This window comes from Palaemon carinicauda, chromosome 33 (assembly GCF_036898095.1).
Source record: "Palaemon carinicauda isolate YSFRI2023 chromosome 33, ASM3689809v2, whole genome shotgun sequence".
Lineage (NCBI taxonomy): Eukaryota > Metazoa > Arthropoda > Malacostraca > Decapoda > Palaemonidae > Palaemon > Palaemon carinicauda.
The window spans coordinates 19,591,024-19,608,523 of NC_090757.1; the positions used below are offsets into that span (position 1 = coordinate 19,591,024).

At 37.9% G+C, this 17,500-nt stretch overlaps 1 protein-coding gene across 1 annotated transcript in view; it reads right to left on the minus strand.

The window, feature by feature from the left end:
• Positions 1-17,500, minus strand: part of LOC137626082 (glycine receptor subunit alpha-3-like) — a 217,138-nt gene that overhangs the window by 108,862 nt on the left and 90,776 nt on the right. The window contains exon 3 of the mRNA XM_068357165.1: positions 1,721-1,806. Coding sequence (XP_068213266.1) covers positions 1,721-1,806 — 86 coding nt within the window. The remainder of the gene's footprint in view (positions 1-1,720; positions 1,807-17,500) is intronic.

Genomic DNA, 17,500 nt, shown 5'->3' on the forward strand with positions numbered 1-17,500 from the left:
TCTCTCTCTCTCTCTCTCTCTCTCTCTCTCTCTCTCATATATTATCATTACTAGATTCTCTTGCTTGAGGATACACTCGGGCACACTATTCTATCGAATTTCGATTCTTCTGGTTTTGTAATTAAAGTTTTTTATGGATTACATAGGAAATATTGATGTGATGTGACGTGATGAATAGTGTGAATACATCGCATGGTTGACGGAACGGTGGGGTGGCCCGATGTGATGTGACGTGATGAATAGTGTGAATACATCGCACGGTTGACGGAACGGTGGGGTGGGCCCGATGTGATGTGACGTGATGAATAGTGTGAATACATCGCACGGTTGACGGAACGGTGGGGTGGCCCCGATGTGATGTGACGTGATGAATAGTGTGAATACATCGCACGGTTGACGGAACGGTGGGGTGGCCCGATGTGATGTGACGTGATGAATAGTGTGAATACATCGCACGGTTGACGGAACGGTGGGGTGGCCCGATGTGATGTGACGTGATGAATAGTGTGAATACATCGCACGGTTGACGGAACGGTGGGGTGGCCCGATGTGATGTGACGTGATGAATAGTGTGAATACATCGCACGGTTGACGGAACGGTGGGGTGGCCCGATGTGATGTGACGTGATGAATAGTTGTGAATACATCGCACGGTTGACGAACGGTGGCGTGACGCGATGTGATGTGACGTGATGAATAGTGTGAATACATCGCACGGTTGACGGAACGGTGGCGTGACGCGATGTGATGTGACGTGATGAATAGTGTGAATACATCGCACGGTTGACAGAACGGTAGCGTGACGGGATATGATGTGACGTGATGTATTCATCACGTGTGTATACATAGCAAGCTTGCCGTGATGTGATGTGATGTGATGTAATGAATAATGTGAATACATAGCACGGTTAACGGAATGGTGGCGTCAAGTGATGTCAGGAAAGGTGGCGTGACACGTCACGTGATGAATATTGTGAATACATCGCACGGTTGACGGAACAGTGGTGCTGCGTGATGTGATGTGACGTGATGAATATTGTGAATACATCGCACGGTTGACGGAACGGTGGCGTGGCGTGACATGATGTGACGTGATGAATAGTGTGAATACATCGCACGGTTGACGGAACGGTGACGTGGCGTGACGTGATGTGACGTGATGAATAGTGTGAATACATCGCACGGTTGACGGAACGGTGGCGCTGCGTGATGTGATGTGACGTGATGAATAGTGTGAATACATCGCACGGTTGACGGAACGGTGGCGCTGCGTGATGTGATGTGACGTGATGAATAGTGTGAATACATAGCACAGTTGACGGAATGAATACATAGCACGGTTGACGGAACGGGTGGCATGATGTGATGTGGCATGATGAATGGTGTGAATAAATAGCACGGATGGCGGAACGGTGACGTGGCGTGATGTGATGTGACGTGATGAATAGTGTGAATACATACACAGTTGACGGAACGGTGGCATGATGTGATGTGATGTGACGTGATGAATAGTGTGAATACATAGCACGATTGACGAAATAGTGGCGTGGCGTGATGTGATGTGACGTGATAAAATAGTGTGAATACATAGCACGGTTAACAGAACGGTGATGTGACGTGACGTGACGTGACGTGATGTGTCGTGATGTGACGTGACGGTTGCAGTGTGAATCACCCTTTACCCTCCATATACATTACGACCAAAATTAAACTCACTGACCTTGGTTCTGTGGACGTAAAGTACCGTCATAGTCTTTCAGATTAATGATATCTTCCATGCGGATTTTGATAGCTGATGCCCCCATCCTGTAATAAAATAGTAAAATAATATAAAATACAATGAAATAAAATAAAATAATGGCTAATAACATTTAAAATATGAACCTTTTTCTATTTGCAAATTAAAACAGAAATGTGCATAAATCTGGTATCACTTCTCTCAAACATTTTTGTGATATACTCATTTGGAATTAGGAGTTAAATAAGTAGAATTAAGTTTTAGGATCTAGGAATTTAAAATACCAAAATTAATCACCATACAAAATTATATTATAAAAGGAAAGTCATCAATGTGGAAGAGAAGTGAATTTTCTAATTATAATAAAATTCAAGGCGTTTATCAATCAAAAGATAAACAGCAAAATATGTGGAAAAAAAAATTAAAAAGAATAAGTTCAAGAAAAGGTTACACTTTATGACCCATAAAATGACCTTTAAATATGTGATGATGCTGTCCTTATTAGCAGAACACCACAGGATTTGCAATGCTTAACAGAATGCATGAAATATCACACGAGGTTGGGCTGAGATAAATAGCATAAATGACAAGAGATGATGAAAACTGAATTTGCAATAGAAGATGAAATATCAGCGGATGAGGAAAGGATTAATGAGGTAGAATCATTCAAGTATTTAGGAAATATGATCTCCGATAAAGAGTCTTTAGAATTAGACTTCATTGAAAGATTGAAAAATCAATCAGACAATGCTAGTTTAGTAAAATTTGGAAATTAAATCGCCTGAAATTACTTATAAAAATCGGTCTATACATTAGTTTAGTGAGATCGGTGTTACTCTATGGACATTAGTCATGGTATGACAATGAAACAACCTCCAATAGATTTAGTAGATTTGAGAACAAAGCCCTCAGTAGGATATTGGGAGGTTAAATGGGCAGGACAGGATTAGAAATAAAACTAAGAGAGATTACTCGAGTTCCATATGTGGATGAGATCATGATGAGGGGTAGATGGAGATGGTTTGGACATGCTCTTCGCACTCCCCAAGAGAGATTAGATCAACAAACGTTCAGCTGGCTCCACAAGGCACTACAAGAGTTGGAAGATCCAGGCCTACATGGGTGAGGACTATGAATTGTGAAGTAGGAGATGCTGAATGGAGAAATGTTGAATTAAAAGCTCAAGATAGAGACGACTGGTGAAATCTAACCGAGGCCATTTAACCAAGCAAAACTTGAGTTCCTACCAGCGTTTTCTTCTCTGATCTATCATGATGGAAGTTTTAGACATAATAGCACTATGCAAAATGTAAAGAATTTAAAGTACCTTAATTTTTACCCAGTATAATCTATTTAGATATGACTCAAATTTACAAGTGTCGAGGTTATATGCTGCGTATATTTTGTATCATCCTTTATTCGCGTTGTTAGTTTTAAATTTCCATATTTTCTTTTATTTTCGAATTGGAAAATATCAAAGTTTATTTTTTTCTAATTTACTTTTCAATGGAATATCTTCAGAATTCTTATCAAATTTTATTTTTTCTAATTCACTTTTCAACGGAATATCTTCAGTATTCTTATCAAAGTTTATTTTTTTTTTCTAATTCACTTTCCAATAGTGTATCTTCAGTATTCTTATCAAAGTTTATTTCTTCTAATTCACTTTCCAATGAGTATCTTCAGTATTCTTATCAAAGTTAATTTCTTCTAATTCACTTTCCAATAGAGTATCCTCAGTGTCCTATCAAAAGTTTAGTTTTTCTAATTCATTTTTTATTGTAGTATCTTCTCCACCATCCCTGCTTCCACAGAGTCTGTCAGTTTTACTTCAATGTTTCTTTATCTATTTCTGTTCTCAACGGTTTAACGCATTCCTTTAAACGAAGTTTAACATTTTTCTATTCATTTCCATAAAAGATTTCGAAAGTTTCCGCTTGGAAAACCTTTTCCATCATGATCTGAATACCGATATCACAAAAAGACATTCGCCGGAAAGAAAACGCCAGAGAAAATAAAGCCAACAATAAACTGCATTTAAGCGACGAAGTTCAGTCACTTATTTCATTGTAAATGAATGCTGGGAGATCCCACGCATACATACATACATACATACAGAGAGAGAGAGAGAGAGAGAGAGAGAGAGAGAGAGAGAGAGGAGAGAGAGAGAGAGAGAGAGAGAGTGACCCATATTGAATATAATTAGATAATGGGTCTTATGAAGCCGTATCCGGTATGCTCCCAAAAAATAGAAAAAAAAAGAATGGAGTTCTGAAGAGGGTCTGTTTAGACCGTTTTTAGTAGAGGGAAGCTTATGGACACAAGAGGACTTAAAAGAGACGGGGGACTATCATGAGGGTCATAGAGAGAGAGAGAGAGAGAGAGAGAGAGAGAGAGAGAGAGAGAGAGAGCTGGTACTACTGTAAGTTAATTAAATAGTCACCACCAGACTTGATACAGAAAAAGAAGCAAGTAACGAGAGAGAGAGAGAGAGAGAGAGAGAGAGAGAGAGAGAGAGAGAGAGAGCATTGGCACTACTAAAAGCCAGTTAAAGTCACCAGACTAGATAAAGAAAAACAAGCAACTAAAGAGAGAGAGAGAGAGAGAGAGAGAGAGAGAGGAGAGAGAGGAGAGAGAGAGAGAGAGAGAGAGAGAGAGGAGCACTGGCACTACTATAAGCCAGTTAAAATGCTCACCAGACTTGGTAAAGAAAAAGAACTAACATAAGAGAGAGAGAGAGAGAGAGAGAGAGAGAGAGAGAGAGAGAGAGAGAGAGAGAGAGAGAGCATTGGCACTACTAAAAGCCAGTTAAAGTCACCAGACTAGATAAAGAAAAACAAGCAACTAAAGAGAGAGAGAGAGAGAGAGAGAGAGAGAGAGAGAGAGAGAGAGAGAGAGAGAGAGAGAGAGAGAGAGAGAGAGGAGCACTGGCACTACTATAAGCCAGTTAAATGCTCACCAGACTTGGTAAAGAAAAAGAACTAACATAAGAGAGAGAGAGAGAGAGAGAGAGAGAGAGGAGAGAGAGAGAGAGAGAGAGAGAGAGAGAGAGATTCTCTGGTCTGTGGGAAAATCCTGCCGCAGAAGTCATACAATTGTACACCCCCATATGGTTACTCAGATTACTAAAACGATTGTACTGTAATATCAACTTCCGTAGAAAGACACAACATACAGTAATCTAGGTAAATGGCAGTTCGTTGTGTATTCTATTTATAAAATGTCTAGACATTAGTTTTTTTTCTATAAAAAGCCAACGATTAGTTCATGGTGGTCACTAGGTGAATTTCTTCTATGAGCGTAGCAAGACCTACAGAGAGGCTAGGCCTACAAAAATGATTAGGTCTTGGTGTGTATTCTATGCGTGTGTTGCCAAATCTACAGAGAGACTAGGCCTACAAAAAGAGTAGGCCTTGGTGTGTGTTATATGTGTGTGCAAGACCAACAAAGAGACTAGGCCTACAAAAAAGAGTAGGTCTTGGTGTGTAGACGAACAAGCATAGGTAAAGAAATTCACACAAGTAAGGCAAGCAGACATTGGATGGCTGATGTTATATTAAAAGGGGATGAATTTGATTGCAACAAACGTCTTTTCCCAACTTACAAAGTTAATGATCCTTTAGAGATAAGAAACTGGACAGAGCAGACAATTCTCTCTCTCTCTCTCTCTCTCTCTCTCTCCTCTCTCTCTCTCTCTCTACGAAGTCAGACATTTTGTTCATATTGGAAGACATACCATAGTATATTTTGGTGTTGTTGGTGAGAATACCTACGCTTTAAATTTCTAACAAACAACATACATACATATACCAAAGGCACTTCCCCCAAATTTGGGGGGTAGCCGACATCAACAAGAAACAAAACAAAAAAGGGGACCTCTACTCTCTATGTTCCTCCAGCCTAACCAGGGACTCAGCCGAGTTCAGCTGGTACTGCTAGGGTGCCACAGCCCAACCTCCCACATTTCCACCACAGATGAAGCTTCATACTGCTGAGTCCCCTACTGCTGCTACCTCCGCGGTCATCTAAGGCACCGGAGGAAGCAGCAGGGCCTACCGGAACTGCGTCACAATCGCTTGCCATTCATTCCTATTTCTAGCACGCTCTCTTGCCTCTCTCACATCTATCCTCCTATCACCCAGAGCTTTCTTCACACCATCCATCCACCCAAACCTTGGCCTTCCTCTTGTACTTCTCCCATCAACTCTTGCATTCATCACCTTCTTTAGCAGACAGCCATTCTCCATTCTCTCAACATGGCCAAACCACCTCAACACATTCATATCCACTCTAGCCGCTAACTCATTTCTTACACCCGTTCTCACCCTCACCACCTCGTTCCTGACCCTATCTACTCGAGATACACCAGCCATACTCCTCAGACACTTCATCTCAAACACATTCAATTTCTGTCTCTCCATCACTTTCATTCCCCACAACTCCGATCCATACATCACAGTTGGTACAATCACTTTCTCATATAGAACTCTCTTTACATTCATGCCCAACCCTCTATTTTTTACTACTCCCTTAACTGCCCCCAACACTTTGCAACCTTCATTCACTCTCTGACGTACATCTGCTTCCACTCCACCATTTGCTGCAACAACAGACCCCAAGTACTTAAATTGATCCACCTCCTCAAGTAACTCTCCATTCAACATGACATTCAACCTTGCACCACCTTCCCTTCTCGTACATCTCATAACCTTACTCTTACCCACATTAACTCTCAACTTCCTTCTCTCACACACCCTTCCAAATTCTGTCACTAGTCGGTCAAGCTTCTCTTCTGTGTCTGCTACCAGTACAGTATCATCCGCAAACAACAACTGATTTACCTCCCATTCATGGTCATTCTCGTCTACCAGTTTTAATCCTCGTCCAAGCACTCGAGCATTCACCTCTCTCACCACTCCATCAACATACAAGTTAAACAACCACGGCGACATCACACATCCCTGTCTCAGCCCCACTCTCACCGGAAACCAATCGCTCACTTCATTTCCTATTCTAACACCTGTTTTACTACCTTTGTAGAAACTTTTCACTGCTTGCAACAACCTTCCACCAACTCCATATAACCTCATCACATTCCACATTGCTTCCCTATCAACTCTATCATATGCTTTCTCCAGATCCATAAACGCAACATACACCTCCTTACCTTTTGCTAAATATTTCTCGCATATCTGCCTAACTGTAAAAATCTGATTCATACAACCCCTACCTCTTCTAAAACCACCCTGTACTTCCAAGATTGCATTCTCTGTTTTATCCTTAATCCTATTAATCAGTACTCTACCATACACTTTTCCAACTACACTCAACAAACTAATACCTCTTATAATTCACGTTTATAAATTACTGATTGGAAACGTCCCTCCATGGCGATCGCCAAACTAGGGTTCGAGTCCTACTCAAACTCAACAGTTTTTTGTAGTGTCTGCGACCTCACCATCCTGATGAGCCTAGGGGGAGCCTGTAGGTCTACCTGGTGAGTCCTCCCTGGTCATGGCTTGGGCGGAGAGGGGCCTTGGGAGCTGATCATATGTATATATGGTCAGTCTCTAGGGCATTGTCACTGTCCCTTGCCTGCGCCATTCATGACCGGCCTTTAAAACCCTAAAAGCTAGAAATTACATAAAGCGCTCCAACCTAGAATTACTACTCTATCACGAATAGAAAAAAAAAAAGCATCTATTAAGAGAAATTAAAATTCCCGTTTCCCACTTAACGCCAAGACATTCGAAGACAGCCCCATTTAAGCCTCCCCACTAAACGAGCGCTGTCAAAGTTTCTATGGAGAACGCCCCTTACACTACTTAGCGCCAAAGCCTTTTTTTTTTATTCCTAGAGAGGTAATTAGAAATTATTAGATGCTTTGTTGCTGGTGGGAGGTTGTAATGGACGCATGCGCGTCTGCAAGGGCTTGTTAATTAAGCTCTTTGTCTATTAGGTTTTATAATTATTAACCCGAACTTTCATTGACTTCGCCATGTGACGCCGGACAAGGCAGACGTATAATACTAATGGTTTAGCCGACTCGCTCCAACACACGTTTCATGTTTAATTCGTTCGTTCTTTTTTATGTTGTCTTTTTTTTTCTATTTGTTTAAAAGGTTCCTGCTGTCTATCATGCTTTCAGAATAGACAGCAGGATGAAAATATAAATGGAAATAAAAACTCCAGCGTTGAAATTCGGAAGTGTAATTGATAACAAATGTGTCATCGCGTAATTTTGGAAATTATTGCTTACGGTTATAAATGGAAACGTTTTTGTTGGTATTTGAAGGTTAAGATAGTTAATGAGATATGCAATGATCTAGATAAAAGGGGTTGTGTTGGAAATTAGTAGGTTAAGATGATTAAAGAGACATGTAATTATCTAACCTTCATACTGATTAAACAGAGCAAATTTAGTATGAAGTCCTTGTTTCCTGGTCTCATATGCCAACAAATAATACTTATTTTTTGGGGGGAGGGGCTAAAAAAAAAAATATGACGAAAACTACATTTATAGGAAAAGACAAGTCGGTCTTGGAGAATTTAAAATGCTCAAACAAATATTGTTTTGACGAGAAATCTATAGATTTCTGTAAATGAAAAACGCAAGATTGTAAAAGAATGTGACATTGCAAATCATCTCACCTTTAAAGAGCAAGTGTTTGGGGATATATATATATATATATATATATATATATATATATATATATATATATATATATATATATCGTCCTACGCCTATTGACGCAAAGGGCCTCAGTTAGATTTCGCCACTCATCTCTATCTCAAGCTTTTAAATCAATACTTCACCATTCATCATCTTGTACCTCACATTTTATAGTCCTCAGCCATGTAGGCTTGGGCCTACACACACACACACACACACACACACACACACACACACACACATATATATATATATATATATATATATATATATATATATATATATATATATATATATACATATAAATTGTCGCGATGATAGGCAACCACTCCTCGGAAAACGACCGTCTCCCACAATTTGCCAAACTAGCGTGTTGTAGTTAGGAAAGGGGGAGGGGGGGGGGGGGTGAGAAGGATTGAATCTGTGCGTGTGCATCATATATATCTAAATATCTAGCCATCCTTTTTGTCGGGTTGCGTACACTAGTAGTTATAAAAAATCGAGAACTCAATTAATTTCCTACTAAATCTCTATGTAATTTAATAAATGAATGCTGTTACTAATCTTAAAATATTTTATTTTTCCTTTTATTTCCTCACCTTAATGGGCTATTTTCCCTGTTGGGGCCCGTGGGCTTACAGCATCCTGCTTTTCCAACTGGGGTTGTAGCTTAGTAAGTATTAATAATAATAATAATAATAATAATAATAATAATAATAATAATAATAATAATAATTTTTTAAAAATTAATAATAATAATAATAATAATAATAATAAAAATAATAATAATAATAATAATAATAATAATAATAATTTCAATAATAATAATAATAATAATAATAATAATAATAATAATAATAATAATAATAATAGCAATAGCAATAATAATAATAATAATAATAATAATAATAATAATAATAATAATAATAATAATAATAAGCTGTAAAGCTTATTGATATACTAAGAATTCAAAACAGTTTCTGTCTAATTCCTATAATGCAAAAACGCCTAGGCAATACCTATCGTATATACTGAATAACTTCTGATTTTCCTGCATGAAATGAATTCCAAATGTTGGGTCGTCTTGCTTGGTCCATTTGTTCCCATGCAACTGCCCTGCACAATTGCACTTAATTGCATGTAATATCAGTCTGACGCCTTTGGTTAAAACAGCGTCGGCCTGGCGTCAAGTCTGAAGCACTGTCCATGTTCTGAACGACTGTGGAAGCTCATTTTGTGTTTCCTGCTGTTTGCTGTCTTCAAACCCTAAAGTGAAATATAAGTGTTTATATAATATCTAATTCGCCTTACTTAATGTATAAGCACTAAAACTCTAACTTATCGGTTTCACAAAGTATAAATAATTTTCTACTTACTTAATGTATAAGCACTAAAACTCTAAATTATCGGTTTCACAAAGTATAAATAATTTTCTAATGTCTGATGTTTGTCATCGTGTGAAATCAGGACTACCACTAAGGTTCATCAAAACCCAAAATAAATGTAAGGGTTCATATCATCATCACCTCCTCCTACGTCTATTGACCCAAAGGACCTCGATTCAATTTTGCCAGTCGTCCCTATCATGAGCTTTCAAACTTTTAAATCAATACTTCTCCACTCATCATCATCTACTTCACGCTTCATATAGCCTATAAGTATTCATATATAAAGGGATATTTCATTCTCCATATTTAACGTATAAGCACTAAAACTATAAATTATAGGTTTCACGAGTATAAATCTCCAATTTCTGATATTTTGCATTGTGTGAAATCAGGGCTATCACTTCTCTTTTGCCTGCTGTCATAGAGAGACCATTCGCTAAATTTAGCTTAGAAGCCGAATTAGGCAGATTTATAGACCCTTGTCTTTTACTTATTATCATAAGCCCCAGTTGCCCCAGTTTCTTCATGGCGTGAGAAATCAGGTAGACTTATCATCCCTTGATTCTTATATATTATCACGGAGTTTCCATTCTCTTTGGTTCAGCCAAATGGATAAAATCATATGTATATATACAAAAGGGACACTCAGTAGAGCGCAGACTCCGCCGCGGCTACTTATTTCTCGACCTTTCGCTTGACCTTGACCTTGTCCTTTGACCTTAACATCTATTAATTGGCGTGGATTTTCATGCACTTAAATATGAACAAAGTTTGAAGTCTCTGTCACAACGATGTCCAAACTTATGGCTGATTACGTGAATTGAACATTTTCCTTGACCATGACCTTCACCTTTGATTTTCACCTTCTAAAGTTTAATCATATCCAGATTTTTACGTAACAGTTAATTCCTGCAAGTTCATTACTCTTCGATTAAACTTGCGGTCAGGAAGCTGTTCATAAACAAACACCCACACCCACACAAACAAACACGCAAACAGGGGCGAAAACATAACCTCCTTCCAATTTCATTGGCGGAGGTAATAATCATTTGATTTCTACATTTAATCATGATATCTGTGTTACCAGGGATTTACCACAATGGAAGTAATTAAAGGCTTGCAATCACGTCATTTTTATCTATTGTGATGACATCTCCATTAGAGTCTATATATCTGTATTGACTTGGGTCTCCATTCTCTGATTTATAATTAATTATTTTTCATCTTATGTCATTAAGAGTTCATTCACTGATTCTTTCCTCGGTGGACGAAACCGGTTAGATTTATAATCACTTATCTTTTACCTGTTGCCAAGAAGATTCACTCACTGAGGTTCAGAATGATGGATGAAACCAGGCAGATTTATATTCACCTTTGATCGCGGATTCGGTCACTTTTGCTATTCCTCTGTGTAATATTTACAACTCTATCTATTCTAACCCAAATACTTCAGACTATTCTATAACAAGGGCATTTCCATGTTTCCCAACATTGGTCGGTCTGTTTCATATTATTATTATTATTATTATTATTATTATTATTATTATTATTATTATTATTATTATTATTATCATTTAAGCTACAACCCTAGAGACCATTTCTTTTATCGATGCAGATTTGCACCGACTCGCAGCGGTGCCCTTTTAACTCGGAAAATTTTCCTGATCGCTGATTGGTTAGAATTATCTTGTCCAACCAATCAGCGATCAGGAAACTTTTCCGAGCTAAAAGGGCACCGCTGCGAGTCGGTGCAAATCTGCATCGCTAAAAGAAATTGACTATAGTTGGAAAAGCAGGATGTTATAAGGCCAAGGGCTGCAACAGAAGAAAATAGCCCAGTGGAGAAATGAAACAAAGAAACTGATAGAGTAGTATGCCTGAGTGTACCCTCAAGCAAGAAAAACCTAACCCATGACAGTGAAAGACCATGTTATAGAATCTATGACTCACATACGGAATGATGTGGCAACGCCGCCTTCAAATATTATTCAGTAAACTTGGCATTCGCAAAATGAGCAATAATGAATTATAAGACTTATTAGTAATTGTAGAACTTGGAATACAAATAAATAATTCCAAAATTTATAGTCTAAATATGACTGAAAATTACTACTTTTATCTCTGAAGTAAAAAGGAAAAGAGCAATTGCATTAACAACTATTATCAAAATGATTTTATTAACAAGAGCAATCCGATATTTCTAACCTCCGCCAAAGGTTAATGCCCTGTGGTGGATATTTCGTCCGAATCCGTCAATTTATTTTGACGTTATCTTTGAAATTCGAAAAATGGGAATTCGGATCAAGAATTCAGATAATCTTCAAAATTTAATGGGCTCGTCCATGACCTAAAATCTATCTGTGGTGAAAATTCTGTAAAAATCGGATAATTTGGTTTGGCGTTATCTTTAAAATGGGGGAAATGCAAATCCGGATATTGAATCTGGATCTGGATCCGGATCATATCCAAAATTTAATGGGGTCGTCCATGACCTAAGATTTATCTGCAATGAAATTTTCGTCAAAAATCCGACAATGTGTTTTGACCTCATCTTTAAAATGGGGAAAATGCAAATCCGGATATTGAATCCGGATCATCTCCAAAATTTAATGGGGTCGTCCATGACCTAAAATTTATCTGCAATGTAATTTTCGTCAAAAATCCGACAATTTGTTTTGACCTCATCTTTAAAATGGGGAAATGCAAATCAGGATATTGAATCTCAATCTGGATCCGGATCATCTCCAAAATTTAATGAGGTCATCCATGACCTAAGATCTATCTGTGATGAAAATTTCATCAAAATTCCGACAATGTGCTTTGACCTTATCTTTAAAATGTGGAAAATGCAAATCAGGATATTGAATCCGGATCATCTCCAAAATTTAATGGGGTCGTCCATGACCTAAGATTTATCTGCGATGAAATTTTCGTCAAAAATCCGACAATTTGTTTTGACCTCATCTTTAAAATGGGGAAAATGCAAATCAGGATATTGAATCTCAATCTGGATCCGGATCATCTCCAAAATTTAATGAGGTCATCCATGACCTAAGATCTATCTGTGATGAAAATTTCATCAAAATTCCGACAATGTGCTTTGACCTTATCTTTAAAATGTGGAAAATGCAAATCCGGATATTGAATCCGGATCATCTCCAAAATTTAATGGGGTCGTCCATGACCTAAGATTTATCTGCGATGAAATTTTCGTCAAAAATCCGACAATTTGTTTTGACCTCATCTTTAAAATGGGGAAAATGCAAATCAGGATATTGAATCCGGATCATCTCCAAAATTTAATGGGGTCGTCCATGACTTAAGATTTATCTGCGATGTAATTTTCGTCAAAAATCCGACAATTTGTTTTGACCTCATCTTTAAAATGGGGAAAATGCAAATCAGGATATTGAATCTCAATCTGGATCCGGATCATCTCCAAAATTTAATGAGGTCATCCATGACCTAAGATCTATCTGTGATGAAAATTTCGTCAAAATTCCGACAATGTGCTTTGACCTTATCTTTAAAATGTGGAAAATGCTAATCCGGATATTGAATCCGGATCATCTCCAAAATTCAATGGGGTCGTCCATGACCTAAGATCCATCTGTGATATAAAATTTTGTCAAAAATCCGACAATGCGTTTTGACCTTATCTTTAAAATGGGGAAAATGCAAATCCGGATACTGAATCCGGACCTGGATCCGGATCATCTCCAAAATTTAATGGGGTCGTCCATGACCTAAGATTTATCTGTGGTGAAAAGTTTGTCAAAATCTGTCGAGTAGTAATGACGTAATCCTGCCACAGACAAACAAACAAATAAATAAATAAATAGATAAATAAATGAATAAATCGACTCGATTTTATAATCTACTTGGCGGAGGTAAATTAAAAGAATGAGAAAAATCCTATAAGTAAAGACGAAAAAATGTACAGAAGTGCAAAAAAAAAAAATCCATAAATAAAAGGAGAGAGAGGAAGATACATTTCCTGTAGGTCTCCGGCAGAAATAACTCATCCCTTAATGGCTTCTAAAGAGGAGGGCAGGAACGTGCCACAACCTCTAATGAGAGAGACAGATATGAAGACTTATCTCCATCGCGCCTTCTTTGATAAAAGGAGACCTGATTAATATCACTGTTGATCGCCGCTTGACGAAAGGTAATTGCTTCCATAGCAGAGGAGCTGCAATTACTTTTAAAGAGCTTTACGGCCCTAATTACTTTCTGAGGGCTTTATGGCCCTAATTACTATCTTATGGCTTTAATAGTTGCTAAATATGGAACATTACTCTTAGACTCGACGGGATATGATTACTTTTTACAGTTCGGAGGTAATAATTATTTCCGGAGCTGCAGTACGAAGACAAGTAATTGCAATGAGCGTTATTTGCTGCTGGTTGAGGCGAATCAAAGGAAAACAAGTCTTTATTGATAAACATATACACACATGTGTACGTGTATATGTGTGCGCACATAGCTGGCTCATTGGTTTAGTAATCGAATAAGGATTTCTAGGACCGCGTTCGATCACACCTTATCCCTCCGGCGGGCAATCTCGCTCGTAAGGACTTTCTGAGACACCAAGAGATTTAACTCTTCGGAAGCTACCCTCCCCTAACCTTTCCTACCATATTGGGAATAGGTGTATAAGAAAATATATACCACGATATATGAATACATATACAAATTTATATATACTGTATAAAATCATAATATATATATATATATATATATATATATATATATATATAAATATATATATATATATATATACACACACACACACACATATATATATATATATATATATATATATATATATATATATATATATATATATATACTGTATATAAGTCGTTGCTACTCTAATATATTACAAAGGTTTTAGACACACACACACACACACACACATATATATATATATATATATATATATATATATATATATATATATATATATATATATATATACAAAATCTTTCATGTTTCGCTCAGCTCTCCACGTCTTTGGACAGGGGGAGGGGGTATAGCCATACTCTGGTAAGAGGGGGATATGTATGTGCGTGCAAATCTATCGTAATATTTAGCTGTCATTTTTAACGGGTAGCGTGCATTAGCATAATATATAAACAGCCTAACGTAATACCACAAGTAACGTTAACCAAAATAGGCTTAATGTTATTAATGTTCCTTCACCTTTACAAACAAACAAACACACTTTTGACGCTAGTCTGAACAAACACGGGACCAAATTGCCTCCAATTATCTTCCGTAAAAGTTGATGCGACCGCACGCGCGCGTCCACACAGAAACACACACACACACACCAAAAGGGCTGCACAGTTCCCCGCCTCGTAAACTTTAGGATCGCGGGCATAAAGACAGATTCGAACAAATAACGAGCACCCATAACTCGAACGGATAACGAGTCGCCATAACTCCCACGCTATCATTTCGGTTATGGACTCGAACCTCGTAACCTGAACGCGGCCAGAAAAGTTGAGATTAAATTGTCTCAAGGTTGTGATTCTACAAGTGAAAATTACAGTGTCATAATTTAAGGCTGAGGCGGCGAGGATTTTTGGGGTTTGGCCCCTAAAGCTAAATGCAGAGTTATTCCATCAAGCAAATGGTGATATACGGGACTTTAGGTTTACCCGAATCCTGTTTCGGAGCTCCGAATTATTATACAGCCTTTCATGGCTTCAAATTTCGAAGCTCCGAAGTATACAGCATTCACTGGCTTCAAATTTCGAAGCTCCGATGTATATAGCATTCCCTGGGTTCCAAATTTGAAGCTCTGAAGTATACAGCATACACTGGCTTCCAAATTCGAAGCTCCAAAGTATACAGCATTCACTGGCTTCAAACTTCGAAGCTCCGAAGTATATAGCATTCCTAGCTTCCAAGTTCGAAGCTCCGAAGTATACAGCATTCCCTGACTTCCAAATTCGAAGCTCCGAAGTATACAGCATTCCCTGGCTTCCAAATTCGAAGCTCTGAAGTATACAGCATTCACTGGCTTCCAAATTCGAAGCTCTGAAGTATACAGCATTCACTGGCTTCAAACTTCGAAGCTCCGAAGTATATAGCATTCCTAGCTTCCAAGTTCGAAGCTCCGAAGTATACAGCATTCCCTGACTTCCAAATTCGAAGCTCTGAAGTATACAGCATTCACTGGCTTCCAAATTCGAAGCTCTGAAGTATACAGCATACACTGGCTTCCAAATTTGAAGCTCCAAAGTATACAGCATTCACTGGCTTCAAACTTCGAAGCTCCGAAGTATATAGCATTCCTAGCTTCCAAGTTCGATGCTCCGAAGTATACAGCATTCCCTGACTTCCAAATTCGAAGCTCCGAAGTATACAGCATTCCCTGGCTTCCAAATTCGAAGCTCTGAAGTATACAGCATTCACTGGCTTCCAAATTCGAAGCTCTGAAGTATACAGCATTCACTGGCTTCAAACTTCGAAGCTCCGAAGTATATAGCATTCCTAGCTTCCAAGTTCGAAGCTCCGAAGTATACAGCATTCCCTGACTTCCAAATTCGAAGCTCTGAAGTATACAGCATTCACTGGCTTCCAAATTCGAAGCTCTGAAGTATACAGCATACACTGGCTTCCAAATTTGAAGCTCCAAAGTATACAGCATTCACTGGCTTCAAACTTCGAAGCTCCGAAGTATATAGCATTCCTAGCTTCCAAGTTCGATGCTCCGAAGTATACAGCATTCCCTGGCTTCCAACTTCAGCTGTCAGGCCTCCGTTGGAGGGTTCAATTTCCGGAGATCAAAAGATGATGTTAATGATGAGAAAATTGCATTCGGCCGCGCTCTCCAACTAAAACGCTGTCCATTAGCGCATCAGTCCTCGTTTAACAATATTTCCGTCCGGTAAAATGACGGTTTCTCTGTTTCATCGTTGTGATGAGGACGCGGTGACAAAAGTTTGGTCATTTCCTGGAGGGAAAATTACAAATTGTGGTCATAAATATACTGGGAACATGAGCAGAAATTCGTTCAAAAGCAAATAAAGTTACATACAATAATACTTTTGCATTTTCATTTCTTGTAAACTATTACGCATATAGTCAAAACTGTATTTATACATATACATTTATAAAGTATATATATATATATATATATATATATATATATATATATATATATATATATATATATATATATATCTATATATATATATATATATATATATATATATATGTGTGTGTGTGTGTATATATATATATATATATATATATATATATATATATATATATATATATATATATATATATACACACACACATATTCTTTATTGTTGTGAAAGAGTTTGCGTAACGCCATAATCATCCAAACGGTACTAGTCAGAGCCACGCATACTAGGTTGGTTTGCCGTGAGCTATCAGACGAAAATCTCCCACCATCACCAATCCGCACTTGTCAGCATGGTGATGAAAACTGGCCAAAACAAACTTGACACTGCAGTGAACTAGAAACGGCTGCATTTGTTTTTGCATATGTATATGCATGCATGTATGTATAACATATACAGTATATACATATTTACATAATGCATAAATTCAAATTTCGAATTAATGCCGAGTCTACTTTACTTTGAAGCGTAGTCTATACGCTGCGTTAATTCGCATTGTAACAGAAACCAACACCACCCAGACATCACGAGATAAATT